Source organism: Melanaphis sacchari, unplaced genomic scaffold (assembly GCF_002803265.2).
Source record: "Melanaphis sacchari strain LSU unplaced genomic scaffold, SCAv2.0 Contig53_pilon_pilon, whole genome shotgun sequence".
NCBI classification, from domain to species: domain Eukaryota; kingdom Metazoa; phylum Arthropoda; class Insecta; order Hemiptera; family Aphididae; genus Melanaphis; species Melanaphis sacchari.
Genome location: NW_020271371.1, coordinates 1329526 through 1346601, shown reverse-complemented (window position 1 = coordinate 1346601; position 17076 = coordinate 1329526). Strand labels below are relative to the sequence as shown.

General features: G+C 29.7%; 6 protein-coding genes across 6 annotated transcripts in view; 3 read left to right on the top strand and 3 right to left on the bottom strand.

Annotated features, from left to right (window-relative positions):
• The first annotated feature begins 156 nt into the window (after positions 1-156).
• On the top strand, positions 157-5356 carry LOC112599612 (nucleolar protein 9). The gene is made up of 11 exons (XM_025346586.1): positions 157-216; positions 291-473; positions 574-781; positions 2165-2394; positions 2466-2736; positions 3903-4083; positions 4157-4310; positions 4446-4574; positions 4644-4817; positions 4875-5018; positions 5077-5356. The coding sequence occupies exons 3-11, from the start codon at positions 592-594 to the stop codon at positions 5341-5343; spliced, it is 1740 nt and encodes a 579-aa protein (XP_025202371.1). The 5' UTR covers positions 157-216; positions 291-473; positions 574-591; the 3' UTR covers positions 5344-5356.
• On the bottom strand, positions 5345-6708 carry LOC112599616 (TM2 domain-containing protein CG11103). The gene is made up of 4 exons (XM_025346591.1): positions 6389-6708; positions 6195-6282; positions 6017-6135; positions 5345-5612 (listed from the first exon to the last, which is right to left on the bottom strand). Exons 1-4 carry the CDS (start codon positions 6571-6573, stop codon positions 5399-5401), a joined length of 606 nt encoding a protein of 201 aa, XP_025202376.1. The 5' UTR covers positions 6574-6708; the 3' UTR covers positions 5345-5398.
• A 2196-nt stretch (positions 6709-8904) lies between these two features.
• On the bottom strand, positions 8905-9609 carry LOC112599618 (single-pass membrane and coiled-coil domain-containing protein 4). Its single transcript, XM_025346595.1, has 2 exons — positions 9387-9609; positions 8905-9191 (listed from the first exon to the last, which is right to left on the bottom strand). The coding sequence occupies exon 2, from the start codon at positions 9178-9180 to the stop codon at positions 8977-8979; it is 204 nt and encodes a 67-aa protein (XP_025202380.1). The 5' UTR covers positions 9181-9191; positions 9387-9609; the 3' UTR covers positions 8905-8976.
• Positions 9610-9934: 325 nt separating this feature from the next.
• Positions 9935-17076, top strand: part of LOC112599617 (BLOC-1-related complex subunit 6) — a 21128-nt gene continuing 13986 nt past the window's right edge. The window contains exon 1 of the mRNA XM_025346593.1: positions 9935-10244. The gene's annotated coding sequence lies outside the window, so the exon portion shown is untranslated. The remainder of the gene's footprint in view (positions 10245-17076) is intronic.
• On the top strand, positions 10238-11354 carry LOC112599614 (ELMO domain-containing protein 2). The gene has a single exon (XM_025346589.1). The coding sequence runs from the start codon at positions 10327-10329 to the stop codon at positions 11278-11280; it is 954 nt and encodes a 317-aa protein (XP_025202374.1). The 5' UTR covers positions 10238-10326; the 3' UTR covers positions 11281-11354.
• Positions 12995-17076, bottom strand: part of LOC112599611 (peroxidase-like) — a 9445-nt gene continuing 5363 nt past the window's right edge. Inside the window, exons 5-12 of the mRNA XM_025346585.1 lie at positions 16819-17045; positions 16208-16363; positions 15931-16127; positions 14908-15467; positions 14092-14245; positions 13795-13968; positions 13516-13705; positions 12995-13449 (exon numbers count right to left, since the gene is read on the bottom strand). Coding sequence (XP_025202370.1) covers positions 13253-13449; positions 13516-13705; positions 13795-13968; positions 14092-14245; positions 14908-15467; positions 15931-16127; positions 16208-16363; positions 16819-17045 — 1855 coding nt within the window. The 3' untranslated portion in view covers positions 12995-13252. The remainder of the gene's footprint in view (positions 13450-13515; positions 13706-13794; positions 13969-14091; positions 14246-14907; positions 15468-15930; positions 16128-16207; positions 16364-16818; positions 17046-17076) is intronic.

The window sequence follows — 17076 nt, the reverse complement described above, 5'->3', positions numbered from 1 at the left end:
ATAGATTAAATCGAAAAGACACTGAATGTAAACAGCCGTGTCTGCCATGTTTCACCGGCTACTATTATCAATTTAGTGTTATCAGTTAAAAAATTGGTATCATAGATAATAGTTCAAACACTTGGCAAATACATTTTTAATATTATAAAATGTGTATTTTTTCTGTTATTTATTTAATATGAATACCTGCTTAATTATGTATTTGATGTTCAAGTGGTAAGTAATTTTAATAAAACTAATTAGATTTAAAAAAATTATATTTAACATTTTGTTTTTCTGTTATGGTTAAGCTGATTTGCCAACCGGAAGATGACTCAATGGCTGGCGGCTGCCATTTTCGAATGTAGTGCGTCTTTACCGTGTTAAATTTTGTCAGACGTCAGTAGTATCACACTATTACTATTCGTACTTTTTAGTTAAGATATATATTAACGGCATTAACGGTTAATGCTTGAATTTTATGAACTATTAAGGTATATATGAGTGTCACCGATTCACAAATTATATCTATCCTTGTTGGTTACATGTTTTTAATTTCAAAACTTAACATATGATTTTTTATTGTAATTTTAGTCTTATATTCTATCAATTATGGATACACAATCATCCCTAGGACTTATTAAACGGACAAAAAAACGTAGGTCGACTTACCAACAAGCCATGAAATTCTCTAAACGTGGAAAGTTTGGACACGGTTTCCAAGTCCAAGACGAAGACTTTCAATATTTCCTAAATATTCTCAAAGTAACTAACGAAACATTCGGAAACGACGAAGATAAACGTAAGTATTGTTGCAAACACCCAGTTGTTAATTAGAGTGAAAACAATTTCAACACAGTTTTGGTGAATATTCTACACTGTGTACCTATACACCCTACCATAGTCGGGATTAATGGTAAACATCCAACTATGGTTGGACTGATGTAGACACATGACCATAATTCAGTAATTTATAATTATTATTAATAGTAATTTGTAAGGTTAAACATTAAACACTTAACTTCTGTCTACCTTCTTAATAACAAGTAAATTTGAACACCTCTTGACTAAATTCCAATTTTTTTGAGTATTTTCGACATACTACATTTAATGTGTGACAATTGGCCGTGAAAAAATCATAATAGAAATGTTTTTTTTTAAATTCTCAAACTCGCTTTGAGAGTCAGAATACAACTCAAATAACTGACAAACCTTTAACATTTTATTTGTATATATGTACAATTATTAACATATATTATTATATGTTAAAGGTTGATCAGTTATTTGAGTCATACTCTGACTCTCAAAGTGAGTTTGAGAATTATAAAAAAAAACATTTCTTTTATGATTTTTCCACAGCCAATTGTCGCACATTAAATGTAACGTCGAAAATACTCAAAGAAATTAGAATTTAGTCAAGAGGTATTCAAATTTACTTGTTATTAAGAAGGTAGACGGAAGTTAAGTGTTTATCTTACTAGTTACTATTAATAATAACTGTAAATTACTGTATCATGGTCGTGCGTTATCAGTCTGACTATGGTTGGGTGTATATATAAAGCAAATATTCCAAGTGTTTATTTAATTAAAAATATTTTCTAAGTTCAAATTATAATATAATAATTAACAGTATTTTTTTTAGATGAAAGGTTTTACTACTAGTTTAATGATACTGTATCTGACAAAATCCTGTTGATCTGGCGATTAGTTCTCCTAGTAGATAATGCTTATCCCTACTACGGTTAACATAAATGACCATAATATATGGTCTACAGATATCTTTTCACGCTATTTTTAATATTACATAATAATTAATGACATGTGTTCGTTGATGCTGAAGGTCCCTTTGTGATCATCCTGCATGTTGTCATGAATTTAGTGCGAAACACTATTCCAACCTGTGTAAAAATATGAAATAATATAATTATGTTCCACGCCTGCTCACAAGTTAAAAGATATTTTATAGACTTGCAGTTCCTTTCACGTTCTTATTAATGTTTTTATTTACTTCGTGGTTGCTATATTTATATAAATGTACATGTATATATGCATGTTGGATGTATATATGATTTAGTTATCACACCTCACTACAATTTTGTTTTCTTCTTGTTTCTTATTTCTCTAATAAAATTTAAACATTATATAGTTAAAATATTATAATCAATGTCCAACAAAATATTTTCAGGTATTTTTGCAGATAATGTATTCAAACAATTGAATGGCAATGAAGTAAATTATTGTTGTAATCAAGTAGTATCTCGTGTAGTAGACGACCTACTACCTGCAGCTAGTGATGAGACAGTGTTAAATTTGATAAAACATTTTGAAGTTGATTTGCGGCCTATTTGCTCTGATCAATTTGCTAGCCATGTTCTCCAGCAACTATTACATGTTTCAATTTATAGAGCATATAAAGTATTTATATTTTTATAGTAATTGGTTTAAATAATTAGTTTAATAAATATTTTTGTTATAATTTATAAAAGGTTACCGAGGACATATCTGAAACTACTAAAGAAAATTATTTTAATTTTATTAATAAGCTGTGCAAATTTATAATTAACAATTTAGAGGAATTTGTATGGGATAAATATGCTAATCATGTAGTACGCAGTTGTATTGCTTGTTTATGTGGTAAACCATATTTGTGTTCAAAAACTCCACAGCAAAATGGCGAAGATATAGATACAAATAAAGATCATAAGAATTTATTAAAAAAATATTTTGATTATATAATAAATATTCAACAGTTCTCAGGTAAAAAATAAAAAGTTATAATAACACTTACAACTTATAACTAACCTAAAGTAGACGAGACGAAAAGTGAGCGGTTACCGTTGCGTGCCAAGTGACTGATTTTCATCAGGGCTTCTCTTACTGTTTTCCTGCCTAACATAATTTCAAATCATGTAATGTAAACTTTTTGTTTATTTAATAATGAAATGCAAATAATACAAATAATATACATAATAAAAGTCCCTGAAATCACAAAATATGACCACTTAGCGCGCAACGATCACGGTTAACTTTTCGTCTCGCCAACTATAGTTCCTTTACACTAATTTTAAATTTCGCCCCTAGTAATTATTTAAATGCCTCAGATTCCATGTTGTGCCTTCAAGCCTTAAATTGTTATCCATTTAACTCTAATTTATCTCCACTTTTTCTTCACATTAAATCACTTATTTTCACCCTATTTCAATTAAACTATAACATTTACTTTCTCTGGATTCCCAGTCATATTGGGATTTACGGCAATTAAATTGCTGACATCCTGACAAATTCTACATCTAATCATATCTTTCCTTCTTTTTTCAGCTACTCTAGTCTGATTTACCCCATTGATTAAACAATACATCTCTTAACTTATAGACCTCTCATTGGAACATTTTTTCTGCAGACTTCACCTCAAAATATAGAAATATTACACCTTATATCCTCAAAGGAAACTTGGTTCAATAACTTACACTTACATAGATCACGCATAGTTCAATTACTCCAATTCAATTGATTATGTACGAATCTTAATCTATTATCCAGCCACTCATTTAAACTAGGCCTCAATGATTCTCCATTTTGTTACACTTCATTAAAATAAATATGTCTGACTTTTTCCATATTTTATTTTATTGTCCTGCTCTGCAAGCTAAATGTCTAATTTTAATTAATCCCCTTAAATCTCTTTATATTTCTTAACCTCAAATCCATACTTAGTACAGAATCTATAACTGCTATTAAAATTATAATTTCTTTTATATTGCTGACTTTATTATGTAATAAACTGTAATTAATATTGTCTATTTTCACTTATTGTAATTGTTGAGCTATTACAATTTTAATACTAATAGCTATTTAAAAAAAAAAAAAAATTACTACCCAAACTTAATTTTTTTAAAATTATTTTCTGAATTATTACTTTTCAGAAATGCTTACGACTGATAAAACTTCAGGATTGTTACAAGTATTACTTAAATCAATTTCACCTATATCTAAAAAAAGATATAAAGCCTTAGTGGAAAAAATAATGAGTGAATGTTTTCCAAATGATGAAAGTTGCTCTTTTGATAATGTTTCTCAGGTTCTTGAAAACAGTTCATTTTCTAGGTACTTCTAAATTTATTCTTAAACTTATAATTTGATAGGTAAAATGATGCATAATTAAAAAATGTTGTTTCAGAATTCTTGATGTTATTATTACTGAATCGTCAGATGAATTGAATACTTTATTATATGATAAATATTTCCATGATAAATTTGGAAATTTAGCTGTTCATCATAATGGGAATTTCACTTTACAAAAAATTTTATCTACTACTGTAGATGTGACTAAAGTAATAACATATTTGATGAAAAATTTAAGGCTTTAAGTATTATCTACTTCCTTAAATTATACATTCACTTTCTCTCAAAAAAACTATTTCATTATTATATTATGGCTTTTTAAAAATTAAAATTTATCTTTTTAGTTTGAAACAATTTTTGATCAAATAAAGGAAAATATGTCACAAATTATTAACCTTAGTTATACTGGAGTGTTATTAGAATTGTCTAAAGCTTGTTTACGTTTGAAAAGTAAACAAGCTTTATTCTTTAAAGTAAGTATAATAGTGAATAAATCAAACTTCACTAGTTTAATTAATTTAAACATATTTAATTTTCAATAGACATTATGCGAGTCATTAAAATGTAAAGAAGAAACTGAAGATGGCATTACTGTATTAATACTTCTTGGGTTGAAAGTTGTTGACAATATTAATGATTTGAGTAAAGAACTATTGATTAATACCCATGGATCTATGATAGTACAAAATATATTGAAGTTTAATAAACCAATCAAGGTAAAATATTGTGAATTTGTATGGTTGAAAACAACTTAAAATTGATTTACTTTGCAGATGGTAAATAATTTAAATAACTTAAACACTGAACGTCTTGTTGATTTGCTTTGCAATGTAAAAGGCAGCTATATTGCAGATGCATATTTTGAAAGTGCATTTATTGGGGAAAGAAGTCGCGAAAAATTGATATGGAAATTGAAAGTAAATTAATAATTTGTTATTCATAATATTTAATACTTAAACATTTATTTGTTATCAGGACTATTATTCAACATTGGCAGAATCAAAGAGTGGTTCACGCGCTTTTGATTGCATTTGGAAAATAGCTGATTCAAAACAGCATATTATGATAATGACCGAGCTTTTAAAACACGAACCTCGACTTCGTGGCACAACATTTGGTTATATTATTGCATCCAAATTAGATTTGGGTATGTTCAGGCATAATAAAGATGAGTGGATAAAAGCTGATCAAGAAAAACTAAAGACTGTAAAAGTTTTTGAAATCAATAAAAATATTTCTTGAATTGTTTGTACAATTAGTAGTTTTATTTATTGAAAGTTTTAAAAATAGTTTTCAACTAAACATAAATATTCCAATTACTGCCATCTTCAGGCAAAAGTTGATTAGTAACTAACAAAATGACATCCAATATCCACCAAACTCCACCACCTCCAAGTGTCAATAATTTTCCAACAGCTGTTCCAGTTTGTCCTAGACAAAATCTGTCCATACCAAGGAAGCCAAGTAAAATTGAATAAAGAAGAGTAGTTAGAAAATAATAGCCACCATATCTGTAATAATAATAATTGCAGTTCAGCACATATTATATTAAGAGGATAATATACCTTTATGTGATGTCTCCATCTAACAAAAGCACAGCATATCTAAGTATACAATCAGAATGATCCATTAAATTATTTTTAATATTTGAATGAACATTATCAAAACTTATGCGTTGACTTTTCAAAATTTTATATACTTTTGCTGAAATAAAATTTTCAAGAAAAAACCAATGCTAAATCATAGATAATGTTCTTACAACTAACTTTAATTATAAGTCAATTCCACGTCAATATTAAAACAAACATTTATGATTAATGCAAATTTGGTATGCTGTACATTTAAAAATAGACACATGACATATGGACGGGTAAGTATACTTTTAACAGTAAATCAATTAAAAATAAATTTGTACTTCACGCATGGAAATCCTTTCTTGTTAAATTTTCTATTTCCGTGACATTCTATACCAGGTAAAACCATACATTGAACTGTTGTTTTTTCTACATCTTCATATCTATAACTACCGCCATACTAAAATATAAAGTTACAATACAATAAGTCTATATTCTTACAGTCCTAACAAATTATACCTTAGAACAGCCACCTGTCATGGAATCATCTCTTGTCTTGTTTCCTTTTAAGTCAACTAGATCTTCACATTCAATAAACTCCATAGGCCTAAATATTATTATTAAAAACCATAATAAATATTACTTTTTATCTAACTTGACATTTAATGAGACATAATTTATAATCATCTGTAAGTATGCACAAAGTTATTTACAAGAAAGAGCACATCACCAGCGGCCCAGATGGAACATAGTTCAGTTCTGGATCGTTTTCTAACAATGAATCATTTTTTATTCCTCCGCCGTCGTTTCTCGACATATTTGTATTCATTGCCGCATGACAACATAAAAGACATGACACCAAATATCCTAATATTGAGCAATTATACTTGTTAATCATTGTTAATGATCATGATGTATAACAATACAATTAAAAATAAAAATTAACAATTTAAAGATTTCACGTCTTTCTAACAAGTAACAATATTTTCATTATTATTATTTTTTGTAATTATAGTAATTATACTGTGAGGTAATTTGTTTTAAATATATATCCGATAATACTATCATTCTATCATATTATCTGTGGAGAAAGGTAGTTGTTGGAAAAATAATAAGCAATTAATATCTCAAACAGTAGACAGTAACACCAACGTTGAAAACCAAAAAGTGTTATACAAAATAATCATAATTATCAGCAAATTACTAAAAATTATTTAAATTTATTAATTATTTTATTACTACATTTTTTTACAAATTGTAATAAGAGTAATATTCAATACAATTAAAAAATGGAAAAAGTCAATTTAGAGTCTAGATCACAATTTTGTTTTACCAGCACCTGTTATCGTCAGCGCCCAATAGGGTATTGAAATTTGGGCGGTAAGCTTCAATGAAATTAGTGGTGATCAGTAAAACGGATTTCAACTATACCGTGACATGAAGAGTTGTATAATTCAGTATTAAACTGTGTGTTACTGACATTTTGTAATATGTACGGCTGTACACGATAACATGCACAGAACACAAACATGAGTTACTTGATACAATTATTTGGTGTAATGAAAATCCGGCTTTACAATAATTAAATTAAGATGTCGTGGGGTTTAAGATAGGCTACTTTATGTACGCGCGTACATCATTATATCAGTCCACTTTTCACACTCTCGCAATAAGAATCATTGGCAATATTTTAAATAGAATGCAATATTTATTCAACGAAGGTCAAGTTAGATTAGATGTTTACTATACTCAATTTTATCGAGAAAAATAATCAAATCATTGATCTTTTTAATCAGTACTTATAGTGCCGGATAGAGTTTATAATTTACATCTCCCCATTTCTATTTCCTAAAATAATTAAATAGTTAAAAAGTACTTATTAAAATATTATTTTCGATTATCAAATTTTTATAAAATTCGTTATCATTATAAAAAGAATAAATACTTGTTAAAGTATGTAATAGTTTTTGTTTTCTAAAACAACTTTTTTTAGATAAGTAACCATAGTTTTAAAATTAACACATTAATTATATAAGAATGCTGTTAATTATATCCATCCTTTAAAAGTACTTGGTGTACATTTTTAGACTGTAATAAAAGCAGTATTTATCTATAATAATTACTCATTTTTTTTATTAAAGTATGAAGTATGATAAGAATTTTCAATGTATGCATTTGCTGTGTAACAGTAATATTAGTTACTAGTGCAAGTTCCCATTTTTTATGGATGGTATAACTAAAATTATTTTGTTTCATTGGAAAAACAATTTTTTTATGGCCATTATGATAGAGCATTAACAGTGACTAAAAAAAATTAATTTTACAAATTATGATAGATATTATATTGCAAGGCATAAACAATCACTTATTATTTAATAAATTAATAATGAGCTAATTCAAGGGATTATAACATGATTTAGTGGTCTATGATTGATTAATTAAAATAATCAATGTTTTATGTAACTCAGTTTAAGTATAATTATTAATAAATCAATAGAGACTTTGCTTGTGAGTTGAAGTTAAAACAAGTATTGTAAACTAAAACACTAAAAAAATACAAGTATTCTTAAATTTGTTTATTTTTCAACACCTTCACACTAAATGAAGTGGTACAATAGTTAATAATACAAAACAACTTTTCTCAAGCTTTTGAAATTAAAGTTTCTATTAATATATCCACAAATGACAAATGTGGATGATTTTTAGTTCATAACCCTTGTAATTAAAGCTTTAAGATTAAACAAAAATTATCATAAATTATAAAATCTAGAATTTTAATTTAATATTCTTTTGATTTCTATATTTTATTAAAAATCAATTAGAAAAATGACATAAGATTTAGGTAAAAGTTTTAAATTAAAAACAAATTATAAAACAACAGTCTTAAATAAATATAATTAAATTTCAAAAATAGAATAAGTATAATGAATTTAATTACTAATAAAATAAAATATAAGGCAATAATCGGTATATTTTAATACAAAATCAAATAAAATAAATTTATGATTTTTTAATAATATTTGTAGATGTAATTTATACAAAACAAATATTATCAAATAACATGATAAAATGGTTGTCAATAATATAAACAGGATACTTTAAATGTAAACATGGCGTTTGAAAGTTAATATTTGTATCGATAATATGAAATTTCAGCACACAACTATAACGCATAGAATATATAAATAACAAACGCCATAAATTAAAAAAAAAAAAACACTGAAATTTAAATTGGGGATAATTATGTGTACAATAGAAGGGAATGAAAAAGATATGATATTATAATCATTAGATCCATTATTTAGAGTGGTTTTTCAGAAGCCATGAAGTTTAATGCATTTGGATGCACCTTCAAGTAGATGAATAGCGTGATGAGAGCAAATATGACGGTCAAAGTGGGCAACACAACTGAAACAACATTTTTTTTGTTTTCCAAGAATTCCTTCTTTCTCTCCTTCTTCTGTTTGTTGGTCTCCTTTGGTTTGTTAGTACGCGAGTTCCTCATTTTTAATCACACTGCGACAAAATAATAAACAAATAATTATTGAACACAATCAATGCATTACTGTCAAAACTTTAATTGGTGCACATTTTATTTGATTTTTAAGTTAAACACCATATTGTACAAATATGTTATGTAAACATCACACAACCAATACTACAGATGTATTTTGAGTAATACTTTTTAAATATTGTGGGTAAATAACTTACATCAAGACGTCCAACTGTACAGGAAAAACGATATTGCTATTAGGGCGTCGGAAGATGACGGAATTCGTTCAGCAGTCAACTACGGCAAACAGTCGGTTGCTTACTGTTGTACGTTACTATACAGTCAATTTGCCACGAGAACAAAATAACAGCCAGCCAAACACCACCAATACAATAACAACACTACACAGACACGGCACACGTCTCCGGTCTCACGTAGTCACGTCTTGGATAGTTGTATTTGTTTACGTCAACCTGGTCGACATTCGATGATAACGAATACAAATCATCACCGGACACCGAGGCAGTCTGTATCGTCAGTATCAACGGTAAATACGTGACTCGTTACTTTGAGTGTAGCTGGCATGTACCGATAATAATTATACGTACACGTAGTACGCGGTAGTACAGTGTTGTGCGTGGGAGCTTGTACCTGATATTCGGCCACACTGTTAGTTATCTAAAAACGATATCGTGTTCGCATTTTCATATTATTATGTTCTGATAGAGGTAAATAGTAAGTACCGACTACCGAGTACTTTATGTATTATGTATATATTGTATATCAAGTAGTTGTAGCCCGGTTGCAAGTACCAACTATTCTACATCGTTAATTATTATTGATGAATAATAAATAACAATTATTAATTAATATTTAAATATACATTTTAATGATTGGTCGTCGTCCGTCTTAACTCTTAAGTTTTCACATACTGCGTTCAGACCATGGCCGGAATTTGAACTTTTACGTTTCGTGTTAATCATAGTAAATCATTTTCAGCCCAGAGAAGACGTCACGTGCGCCAAGACCGGTCTCTCCAGCCTCACTCGACGCTCGACATGCACAATCCTCTACTGGTAAGTTACCCAGACACAAAGCTATTATATAACGAACTCTAAGTCAAAACCCGATATTGTACGACTTTATCCGCCCGTAGTCATGTGGTTATACTTAGTACGGAATTATATATATTGGTATTTGAGGAAAGTGATCAAATGGTTCTTACGTCAGACCACTAAGCTCTGCGAACTGCAACGCATATGTTATACACAGCCGGCAGGTGCTCTCAGAACTTTGAATGTAGAACGATCTTTGCGCGATTCCAACAGACCGCAAATTCGTGGTCTGCTTACTGTATTAGACGCTCGTGCATCAGACCGAAGTTTCTACTTGGGACGATCTATTCAGATACCAAACGCTGTGTCAACAATCACACGTGTAAAGCGTATTGACCAGTGTGAGTATGAACGATTTAACAATGCTCTTGGACAATGTGTAAACAATATATGGTCATATATGCAATTAGTAGAAGAGATTAAGACAAGTGCAGCCATTCCATATGATTGTACCAACGATGTGCATGAAAAATCGTTATTACTTTTATGGGATGAATTAATGCCAAATGATCGTCTAGAAAACAGAGTAACCAAACAGTGGCAGGACATTGGATTTCAAGGAGATGATCCAAAAACTGATTTTCGAGGAATGGGAACATTAGGACTGGATAATTTGGTATATTTTGCATCAAAATATACCCATTTGGCCAGATGTGCTTTATCACATTCAATGCATCCAATCCATGGGTATGCTTTTGCAATTGTTGGAATAAATTTAACGAGTATGGCATTAGGACTAGTTGTTGATGGCTCAGCCAAAACTCATTTTTATAATAAGCGTAATGCACCTGAATATGAAGATTTCAACGAGTTCTATTGTTACTTATTTTGGAAGTTTGACAAATTTTGGTTGGAGGCAAAACCAAAGGATCTCATGGAGTTTGCAATTCATCGAAAACAATTTGAAACGAATATTAGACGAAAGCTGGAAAAAAGTGATACTGTTTTTCTTATTGATGTTCCTAATGATAATACAACTGATGTATTAAATAGGTGAAATTATATTTTGTAAGTCTATTAAGTATACAATTAACTAGACTGCTACTTTAATTATATATTATACCTATCATTTGGCCATTTTTCTAACAATTTTAATGATTTTTAAAAACAAAAAATGTATTATTATTGCTGTTTTGACATCACTCATAACAATTAATGTATTAAAATTATAATGTGAATAGTTTGTATTTTGTTGAATTTAAAAGTCAAAATATATATTTCTTTTACACATTTTGATGTATTAACAGATGTTTTTTTCATTGATTAAAGTATTATTAAAATGTTAGATAAATTAAATTAAATTTTACTATAGTAGTTGGAAAAAGTTTAAAATAAAATAGATGATTAATTAATTATTCATATAATGCATTTTTCCAAAAATATTTAAAAATAAAATTGTATCATAAGAATGTACATAAGTAAATTAAAGTATTTAAGTATATTAATTATTGTTGTTAAGATATTTCTTGGATTTTGATTGCAAGTTTAGTACCTGAAAGGAAATGGAAGTTCTGTTTATGACTTAACAAGTTTCTATGAATACTGTTTTTTTGGTCGTTATTAAGGCTTGGAAGTTATAGAATTAAATATAATGTACTATACAAAAAAACATAATTATGAAAACTGGTTGGACAAGAATAATAATACATTGTTGTAACTTGTGCTTACTGATATCAAACCATAATAAAAAGTTATGTTATAATTGATAAATTGGTATTTTGTTATTTTACATAAATCTTTAAAAAATGAAAATATACCAACATTGAACAATTAAGTATAATGTACATAAATAATAAAATATTAAATATTAATACCTACATAAAAATATGCAAAAAAATTGTACTTCAAATTCTTGATTTTAAACTTGTCATTCTATGAAATGGATTCATAGATTGGTCTGCTAAAAATTTAGATTATAATATAGAAAAATATGCAATGCTCCTACAACTTCTGAGTTTTAGTCATTATTGATTTATGCATATGTACATATATTTTTCAGATACTATTCTGTTCTTTAACTATCTGAATATGGTAAATAGATACCTGAATTGGTCGTTTTTATTAATGAGGTGATAAACATATTGTGTATGTGAGTAAATTCCAACATAATTTTTTTACTATGTTTCCAAAACAAAAAATATGTATTAAATACTTGCTAAGATTTTGGGTTCTTAACATTTTCATTTTGCAAATATTTGTAATAACTTATTAAAAAGAGTAATATCAGTCAAGTATAAAATGACATTGGAATTTACATATGTTGTCATAATGGGAATGCTTGCCACCACAGGTAATCCAAGTTTTAAAAATGTAATCTTATAAATAGGATAGTACATTTATTATTATTAAACATAATAATTAAGTTTAAACACTACATTAAAAATCACTTAAATATTAAAAAAAAAAAATTATAATATTTCAATTTAAAATAATTTAAGTATGCATTTTGTATCTTATATCATAGTTATTAATTCTTATTCATAAAATCACAAATATAAAAGTGCTTAACCTTATAAGTTATAATAATTATATTATTAAAAATAAGTGTTAAGCCGGTATGTTATTATTAATAATTTACAATTTATTAATAAGGTACAGTGATGTAATAGGAAATTTGGATAAAAATCCACATAAAATTAATTTTTTCACTAAGTATAACATGAATAATCAAATAATACCTATTTATAAAAATCTATAAACTTCTAGTTTCTATTTATTCAAAAATAAAATCTAATTTGCTTAAATATAGTAAATTCTCAAAAGGAATTTATCAATTAAATTTTATGGTTATCATAAAAGCCCATGTGTACACTATGTAGGCCAATTATGCAAGTGATTTAGATTGTTAGCAATAAAACTAACAACAAAAAAGAATAACAAGTTATCAGTGATCACTACTCACTAGGTTTCAATCATAAGTCAGATAATAGTTATTAACATTTATGACCTTTTAGACATTGGTATTTGAGTTATTTCCTACTTGTATCATCCGTTTCTAACCAATGTTTAAGGTTAATTTTTGGAATTAAGAGAGAATCACAAGGTAGCAAATCATCTTCAGCAGATACGGGTTTAAAAAATACTCGTTGCTGCATCTTCGTGACATTATCACTGTTATCACAAAATACTCTCGCGAGAGTCACTTTTCTGATCTCTGCCAGTTGATGTATAATTAAAAATTTTTTATTTAAATTCAAGTACATTCATCAAAAAATAATCCAGTAATACTAACGTTTTTTGAATACTCTTGGCAAATCATAAAAATATCTATCTGCAATTCTAGTTCTTATAAATTGTTCTCTAATGATACATCTCATCGTCGGGCCTACCATAGCGTCTTCTTCGTGTTTCTCAAACAATGCACCAATCAATAAATCTATGTCGTCCCAAGTTTTGTATTGCCTCAATAATCTATTAGTTGACTAAACATAATATACAGAAAGAAAGTAGGTACATGCATCAATAAAGTATACTAGTATTTTGTGTCATTTCGCATTTTTTTTAAACTTACTCCTTTTGCCATAATCTGAGTTAAATCTTGTACATTTTTTATGTCTTTAAGTCCACAATATTTTCTAAATTGTGTGTAGCTTGGAATACCGTGATCGCGGCTTCGTTGTATATCCAAACTGACGATGTCCATCCCAAAAATATTATCCGGATAACTGTATAAGTAATTTGTTATCTAAAAAATGTAGGTAAACATATAATGTAATACACATCTATATTGACGTCATCATTAGTTGTGCAAAAAAAAAAAAATAAAATTGTTTTGTTATGATTATCCCGATTGTCTTGAAAAACATACCGTTTGCGTGAATAGCATATCAACTTTTTGTGTATTTTGCATAGATAGTCCTCTGACGAGGTGATCCATATAGTTCATCTGTAAATCGGACGGTCGGTTAAAATGTTCCTTTAACGAAAAACTTTTGTTTGTCGCTCGGTTTTCAAGGTATAAACTGTGAAAAAAAGAATGCACGAAAATTATAAGTCGCATCCCGCCTGCAATCGTATATAAATATTACATTGGATTTTGGACGATATTCTCTTAAAGCACAACACTTAATATTCCAAATTTATATTTTGTATATACCTAATCTAATATGAAATAAGAACATACTCACGTTTAGCATTGTAATACATAAATATATTTTATTTTTTTTATTAATGATCTATTTGTTTTACTTTTAATATATGCAAATTTTTTTTTCTTATTTAAGTAATAGGTTTTTTATTTATAAGAAATTTAAAGTTAAAATTAGATGATTGAAATATTAGAATGTACTAATACTCCCCGAAATGCGTTGTGAATTACTTGTCTAAAAATTAAACGCTTAAAAAATAACATGAACTGTTCATTCAAATAAAATAAAAAATTTTGCTCTAAATCACGAAATTAAAAATGTATAAGCCACCGTTTAAAAATTAAAAGCCTGTTACGCGTTCGCTTATAATATATAATACTAATTGTTGCAACTTGCGAATTGTACATTTAGTTACGATTAAATGTTTCAAACAAAAAATTTCCGAATAATGACGAGTGCTCCTAGCCATCATCAAAACCATAATCTCGAAATAGGTGCTTAACAATAGTATAACATCCGGTGTACACAACACGAACCTGAGAGTCTCGTTGAACATGGAGTTGACGAACGGCAGTATCGCAGTCGCGAAGCTGTTGCTGACGGTCGGGTCGGCGTTCTCGTCGTACGCGTCGCTGTATCCCTTCGGCAACAGTTCCAATCCGTTCCGTTTGGCGTACTTTTTGCCAAGCAACGCCGGCAGCCATTCGCCGTACGTGATGTGCTGTATGGACGCCGTCACGATTTTCCTGGCCTCCTGGAACGTGCGCTCGTCGTCCCAGTGCGGGTTGATGACGGCCAGCAGCCCGGCCACCCGGTTGTGTTCCCTCATCCACAGCGTGTGCATGGCCGTCAGATGAGGCTGAGCGTTCGCCCGGACGTCGCCGGCCGTGTAGCACGTGCCAGCGTGATCGCCGCCCGACTGGCACGCGTTCGATCCGCTGGCGGCCTGCGGCATGTACTGTGGCCGCAGCGGGTCGCCGTCACCGCCAGTGTGTGTCAACATTTGACCCCGCGACTTGCTCCTCAACGACCAGGTCTGTTCCTCCGACGAGCCGTATATCATCGAGCCGTCCAAATAGTGTGTGGCCTGGTTCAACTGCGGAACGTAAACTTGTTAAATATAGGTTCGTAGTACAAACTACAAGTTTTTAAATCCGTGTTTTAACGGCGAATTCGCAATGTTAGTTTTCGACTGGAGGAGGTGACTTAAAAAGAAAATCCGCACTGCTCCAAGCACACGGTTTTTCTACATATTTTCGGTTTTTTTTTTCTGTATATATTCGCGAACGTAAGAACAAATTAAAAAAATTAACAAAACAATCGTCGGTTATATTTATTTAACATACTACGCAATCTTTTTACATGCGTTTTTATTGGGTCGTGTTTGTGTTTCTTATCCACGATCTACCCCTAGACTGCCGACCCCCGAAATGGCGCTCATGCGGATAACTTTATACTTACCTTTACACATCTACCTATCGGTCATCTATTGAGTATAATTAATAATATATATATAATAAGTTTATCAATATGGTCAAGTATAATGTGATGGCCGTTACTTGTTCTCTGGGTCCAAATGTGCAATCGGTCCGCATCGCTGGCATCGAACGCACGTAGTTCATGCACGTGCGGCGTAGCGGTGAAAAAAATTTATCGTCTTTCGGTATGGCTATAGGCGCGCACGACGAATGCGTGTACCGTGGCGATTGTTTCATTCCGTTCTCGTTACAACAGTCCACCGATTTATTCGTTTTCACTGTGGATTTCACATATACGTACGCATGCATTAATTAAAATCAATTGATTAGTATAATATGGTTATGTGTTAAATCCTACGCATGCTGGAAACAGCCGTGTGTGATAAGTCGTGGCCTATGAAAATCGTCCAGTAAGCCATTGCGATCGTTTTCACGCTGTCGGGTGAACTCTCATCGTTGACAAGACCGGTGCTCAGTTCTCTAGAATTTGGCAGTTCTTTAATCGAGCTCAAACCTATACGTATAAGATCAATGAATATAAGTGTTTAAGTGATCATATATACCTGCAGCAGTAAATGTTAGGTAGATATTAATGATGTTATACTATAATATGTTATGTTGTACAGAATTTTGCAACGCAGATGTAATTTGTCATGGATATTATTTAAACAGCAGATAGCATGTTCTACAGGAGTGTTAAGAAGTATCTAATTGCTGAAACCGCCAATTAATATTTTGGCAATTCCGGAAGTTTTTGAGGACTATTAAAATTTAAAATCTAGTGTAGGTACATGTTAATCGAAAAAAAAATTAATTTCTAGTCTACGGGCAAGATAAAGTTCGTACACGGGCCGCTATTTTCTGACTCATATTTTGTTGTGTTAAACAACAATAAAAATGTAAATTTTACTTGTTATATATTGTGTATTATGGATAGCATGCGTCATAAATACAATTTAGAATTATTACCATCTTTGTAGGCTGGAAACAGTAAACGTTTATAAGCCGTGTTTGCCATTCCCCAAAAGGAACGTTTCAAGTTGTTACAAGAACCGTCTGCACTACGGTATTTTAAGTTCTTTCCAATGCACGCTGTTTCGTTGAAATATTTGGATAAACACATCTCACCTAAAGAAGTATTGTCTAGTTTCACTTTTGCTAAATCTTTAGCACATTGCATTTGACTAATCCCGATGCTGAAATAATTGTGTAATTTATAAAATAAGT

Excerpts from the sequence above, each read along its gene's own strand:
- LOC112599614 (XM_025346589.1), top strand. The coding sequence starts at position 10,327 with ATGTGGTTATACTTAGTACGGAATTATATATATTGGTATTTGAGGAAA.
- LOC112599612 (XM_025346586.1), top strand. The coding sequence starts at position 592 with ATGGATACACAATCATCCCTAGGACTTATTAAACGGACAAAAAAACGT. Across the intron at positions 782-2,164 it reads CGGAAACGACGAAGATAAAC|GTATTTTTGCAGATAATGTA; the intron begins GTAAGTATTGTT and ends AAATATTTTCAG. Across the intron at positions 5,019-5,076 it reads AATTGATATGGAAATTGAAA|GACTATTATTCAACATTGGC; the intron begins GTAAATTAATAA and ends ATTTGTTATCAG.
- LOC112599616 (XM_025346591.1), bottom strand. The coding sequence starts at position 6,573 with ATGATTAACAAGTATAATTGCTCAATATTAGGATATTTGGTGTCATGT. Across the intron at positions 6,136-6,194 it reads TGACAGGTGGCTGTTCTAAG|TATGGCGGTAGTTATAGATA; the intron begins GTATAATTTGTT and ends TTTATATTTTAG. Across the intron at positions 5,613-6,016 it reads AAAGGATTTCCATGCGTGAA|ATATGGTGGCTATTATTTTC; the intron begins GTACAAATTTAT and ends TTATTATTACAG.
- LOC112599618 (XM_025346595.1), bottom strand. The coding sequence starts at position 9,180 with ATGAGGAACTCGCGTACTAACAAACCAAAGGAGACCAACAAACAGAAG.